The 5,506-nt window shown below is 44.2% G+C and overlaps 1 protein-coding gene across 1 annotated transcript in view; it reads right to left on the reverse strand.

The window, feature by feature from the left end:
• Positions 1–768: 768 nt before the first annotated feature.
• The window catches only part of LOC118215961 (voltage-dependent calcium channel gamma-2 subunit), a 57,908-nt gene continuing 53,170 nt past the window's right edge, over positions 769–5,506 (reverse strand). Inside the window, exons 3-4 of the mRNA XM_035396949.1 lie at positions 4,575–4,715; positions 769–2,967 (exon numbers count right to left, since the gene is read on the reverse strand). Coding sequence (XP_035252840.1) covers positions 2,432–2,967; positions 4,575–4,715 — 677 coding nt within the window. The 3' untranslated portion in view covers positions 769–2,431. The remainder of the gene's footprint in view (positions 2,968–4,574; positions 4,716–5,506) is intronic.

Consider the following 5,506-nt stretch of genomic DNA (forward strand, 5'->3'; position numbering starts at 1 on the left):
CACACACATGCATGCACACACACGCACAAAGTTGCTGATACCAGGTACAACTCTGATCCTCTTTGTCCAGTATGGTCTCCCCAGCCGACATCACTTCCTGTGTGATGCGTTTGCTGTGGTTCCATTTGCAGAGGTGCCCATTCCCAAATTGCCCCCAAAAGCGTGTTTTACAGAAGAGAGTCCTATATGGCAAAGCGCAATGTATTATATTAATGGTGGGAATGAACAGCCATGCTCCAAGACTGAACAGCTATGCTGAATTTTAGGGGCAGCTGGTCAGCTTGGACATGCTGGAATATTTCCTGTTCATTCATTCAATCAACCAATCAGGGGATAATCGGTGTACATCAGCAGAGTAGCCTCTCTGAAAAAGAAAAAATGTCTTGAGATATCAATCTTCATCTTAACCCCAGAGCTGCCAATTTGCTTGTATTTAGTCACCCTTAATACTGGCCTTGTCTCTGGATTCAATCAAAAACCGCCATGTTGTCTTAGTAAAAAAAAAAAAAAAAAAAAAGACCTGAAACATTTAACAAGTTATGAATTTTAACGAGGTTAGCCGTCATAAGATACTGGATTCAAAGCTTTTTTTTAAACAGTAATTTCCCTCAAAATGATTTGGCAGTTCTGATTAAATCTTCTCTTAGTCTTGATATCCGACCTGCACTGGCCAAGGACAGAGCGAGTCTCAATGCAGCCACTGATAGCAAAGCACAGAGACACAGTTAATCAACAGGAAGAAAGGGAATAACACAAATAAATCTCTGGTGTGTTTCTGTTCCCTTGGGGGCTCTAGTTTTATTCGTCTTGGGGACTTGATGCATCCAAGTGTGGGACCATTCGGTTTTTGGCACCTTTAAAGAATTCTTTTTCATCTGAACAACACACTGAAAATCGGAAATGAAATGAGTAACTAAGGCTGTGTGAAATTGAAAAATAAATTACTAACATATACAAAGAAAGGAATTAACATTTTTAAAAAAGGCATTTTGCTTGTTGTAATCTTGTTTGTTTGGATCATTTCACCCAAAGCATTGGCTTAAATTTTTTAAAAGAAAACAATGACAAAAAGAGGCAAAAAAAGAAAGAAAATTACACGCACAACAGTAACATTTTCAACTTTGTGTTGTCGATTTTCCCCATATAGCTATAATTATCTTTTAAAACTTAAGTTTCTCAAGAGCAGGTTTGCTGTTTTTTTTTTTTTTTTTAGCATGCATGTAAATCTCTTCATTTGTGAGTCACTGAGCTTCACATCCCATAACATCTCATACGTTTCATCGTCCTTACGCCTCCTTTATTCCTCCTTTCACTTTAGTTCTTCCTCTCCGTCATCCCCTTCTTCTTCTTCCCTCTCCTCTTTCCTTTTTTCCACCCAGGTGTGATCCTTTTTGGGAAGCTGAGCGAGCCCCTCTGCTTTCACTTCCTGTTTTTGTCGTCATCGTTGTTCCTGGTTCAGCAGGTGGGTCGGCGCTCCGGTGAGGGCCAAAAAAGAAAGCGAACAGGGCCTCAGAAAAAGACGAGAGGATTCTTTTAAAAGAATAGAATTTGTCTAATACAGCTCCTGTGTGTGTGTGTGTGTGTGTGTGTGTTTGTTTCTGCCAGTTGGCGGTTTTTGTCATGGATTGCCTGTTTTTCTGTGTTGTGACTTTGGAGAGGTTTGTCAAGATGAGTCTTTTCTCATATCAACGACAGCATTTTTGTTCGCTAGTTATTTTTTGCGTCAAGAAAGTCCTTCTCTCTCAGTTATTCACATATATATATATTTATATATATATTTATAAAATTAATACATGTACATTAACTCGTAAGATTTTGCAGACTGGGTTTTCTCCATTTTGAATCCCAAGCCGCAATGGTTCACAGTTTCAATGCGAAAATAAATGAATAAATATGCCAATAAATAATATGGAAATGTGGGGGAGGGGGGTTGGGAGGTGGAGGAGGGATAGCTTGCAGCCCAATCAAGACTGAGCAGTTAAGTGTAAAATCAAAATCAAAATGAGAAAATCAAATCAAACTAACAAGCTGACCTTCCCCCACCTCCTCCTCACTAGCCCCACCTTCATTGGCAGACCCTGCCCCTTCCCTCCAAAAAATAAACTCCGCCCCTTCAAAAAAAAAAAAACAACCCTCTCCCTGAATTTTTGTTAAACGTATTCTTTCTCTAGAATTGACCGTGTTTTAATTCCAGTTCATATCTTTACAAACATTTTTTGAAAACTCTTAAATAACAATAGATGGGAAAATCATGCATTTTCAATTTTTTTTTTTCATTTTTCTTTTTTCAACAAGGAAACTCATTATATATCATCGTATTTAAATGAGCCGGGCCCCTCGGTTCCTCTCTCTCTCTCTCTCACTCTCTCTCTGTCTCTATCTCTGTCCCCCCCCTCCTCACCCCCACCCTTCCTCAAGGGGGGCGGTGCCCTCATACGGGAGTGGTGCGCCGATTGGCTGTGTTAGTGTGGGCGGAGTCCTTCAGGTCCTTCTGAATGCAGTTGTGGACCTGCAGGAAGTTGTGGTCCCTCTCGGAGTTGTAGGTGGCGGTGGGGGTGCCGGAGGACTTCAGCGGGTCCCGGGTGAGGGTGTACATGGAGATCTCGGTGGAGGGGAGGGTGTTGAAGCCCTTGAGGCCCACGGGCGAGGCGTCGCGGGAGTGCGAGGGCTCGGTGGACCGGGAGCTGGAGCGGGACCGCTGGCGGTAGCGGTAGCGGTAGCTGGGGATGCGCGTGATGGCCGAGCTCTGCAGGTAGTCGGGGGTCCGGGCGCCCACGCGCAGCTGCTTGTGCCGGTCGATGAACATGTGCACCGCCAGCACGCCCACCATCTCGGCGATGATGAAGGACAGCGCCCCGAAGTAGAAGCTCCAGCCGTACGAGTAGCTGTTCTTCTTGGAGTCGCTCTTGGAGGGGTCGCCCGCGTTGGCCGATATGTACACGATGATCCCGATGATGTTGCTCAGGCCTGGGTTGCGGTTAATGGGGGGAGGGGGAGGTGTGGTTAATGCAGAAGGGGTGGGGGGGGGGGGTGGTTAATGAGGAGGTGGTGTGGTTAATGCAGAAAGAAAGGGGGAGGGGGGTGGTTAGATGAAAAGGGGCAGGAGAGGGTGTGTCCATGGGGAGGAGAATTTAAAAAAGAGAAAAAATTGAGCATTGTTGCTTCAGTTCTTTTTTTTTCCAATTGCTTTTGTGAACATTATTTTCTTAAAACATTTGACGAATATGAAGAATGCACACAAACTATTGGGTGAGGCTAGACAAAATTAGAATGATTAGAATTAGAAAAAAAGATCTGTTCTAATTCTAATAAAAAATATGGGTTAGGGTGATTACGAAAAGCAGTGGATCCGGGCTGTCTCCAAAAAGCCCTTGGTGGTACTCAGGTCACTGTATCACTGCAAGGTCACTGAACTAGCAAGTGTACAGAAAGACGTGATATCTAGTGCATTGATTAACCTTCAATAATGGCTTTCATAATCACTGTGTGCATAATTGGGAGGACGATCGTGTGATTCCATTTGGGACCTACTACTTAAGCAAAGCACATGTTTCTCCAAAAAAGTACCTAGCACACTAAAGGAGGGGCAGCTAATGAACAGGATGATGGTATAATGGGTGGGATATAATATGTAAGTTTTAAGCATGCTCAGGTAAAACCATATGAGTTCATTGGATACTCTAATGTACAAATCACATAGTGCTAATGCAAATGGGGAATAAATGAGAGGGTAGACATCATTCAGTTTTAAATAATTTTAAATCTTTAGGTCACTGTTTTTCTCCCTGCAACATTTGTTACTGTTAATCCAGTGAAAGAGGCAGCACAGAATCTCCCAGAAATCTTTCTCTTGATTTAAATTATTATGTGTGTTTTGTTTGGTCTGTCTCTCTCACACACACACTTGCGCGCATGCATGCACACAATTGCATTCATGCATGCACACACGCATCTCTCTCACACACACACACACACACACACACGCACACACAAACTTACATGAATGCATGCATGCACGCACATGCTCACATTATTTAACCTGGGTTACAGACGTGCTCGTACGCATGCACACAGTCTCATGCATGAACACACACCCACATGCACACACACAAAAAGTAAAAGGATCTGTGATGGTGAGAGGCCACAATGATAGATCAGTGAGAAAGTATGTCAGGGACGTCGTATTTTTAGAGTTTAATCCCAATGGGTTGTTCTTAGCCTAGCAGCAGGATGACAGAGAGGAGCAGAAACAAGGTGGCCACTGGTGACCAAGGCTGAGCTACGTGTCCAGGAGCAATGAGCTAAAAGACTACAATGTCCACTGACCCTCCTCTGGTCCCTCACTGTTTAAAATGGTCATAGTGTCTTTGTATGCAGCTGAGCTGTGGTTAATATGGAGGTGCCTCCTTTCTAGTTCTCTCTCACTGTCTCACACTCTGGTTGTCTCTCTTTCTCAGTCTTCTTCCATTTCTCTGCTCTATCTCCTCTGTCTCTCTTCTCCTCTATATCTCCCCCCTGTCTCCTCTGTCTTCCCCCCATTCTCTCTCTCGCCCCCCTCTCTCCCCCCTGCTCACCCGCTGACACAAAGAAGATTCCGGCGCTGAGGATGATGTTGTGGCGGGACTTGTAGAACTCGCTGGCGGCGATACACAGCCCCCCCATGAACAGCAGGATGACGCTCAGGATGGGGAAGATGCTGGAGGCCCGCACCGCACCTGGGGACGGAGAGAGAGAGAGAGAGAGAGAGAGAGAAAGACAAAGAGAAAAAGAGAGTGAGAGAGAGAGAGAGAGAGAGAGAGACAAGGTCACCAAACCTGCTTGCCATACCGAGTGAACCCGAGACACAAGCAAAGACATCCAGATTCAGACTGTGTAAGGCCCACACAGGGTTGCCAGATTAAGAATAAGTCAAAACCAGACAACACGCTCATGCACATAGGTGAAGTATGGACTGCTTCAACATTGATAATGAAGTGATTGGGGGGGGGGGGGGGGGGGGGGGGGGCTGTTGGAACTGATCATAGGCCAGGGAGCGGTGGCAGGTGGAAAAGGGGGTTAAGGAGGGAATAAAAAGTGTAACAATGGAGAAAGAAGAAATTCATTACTATCTAGTCAAATTTCAATCAATTATTCAGGCTGGACATTTATATTTTCCGGTCGGGACCACAAACCAGACCTGTACAAATAACTTTTAACCTGATTATTCCAGTCCAAAATTAGGTATCTAGCTATCCTTCATAGGCCTCTAGTCGCTAGGGGGCGCCCTACTTGTGTTATAAATTCATGAATTATCTACCGGTAAATTAATTATGTTGCGTTTTTTTTCAAAAGAAGAATAAAACTCACCGCTGTGCGTTTTTATGAGTATTTCTACCTATATACGTGAAAATGATACCCTCCACCCCAAAATGAATAAACAGAGACCTGAACTATTATCACTGATAGATGTGATTGGTGGAAGGTCGTCTGTGGCAAAACTTGACCAAGAAGCGAGAAGAGATCGACT

The sequence above is a fragment of the Anguilla anguilla genome, chromosome 17, assembly GCF_013347855.1.
Source record: "Anguilla anguilla isolate fAngAng1 chromosome 17, fAngAng1.pri, whole genome shotgun sequence".
Lineage (NCBI taxonomy): Eukaryota > Metazoa > Chordata > Actinopteri > Anguilliformes > Anguillidae > Anguilla > Anguilla anguilla.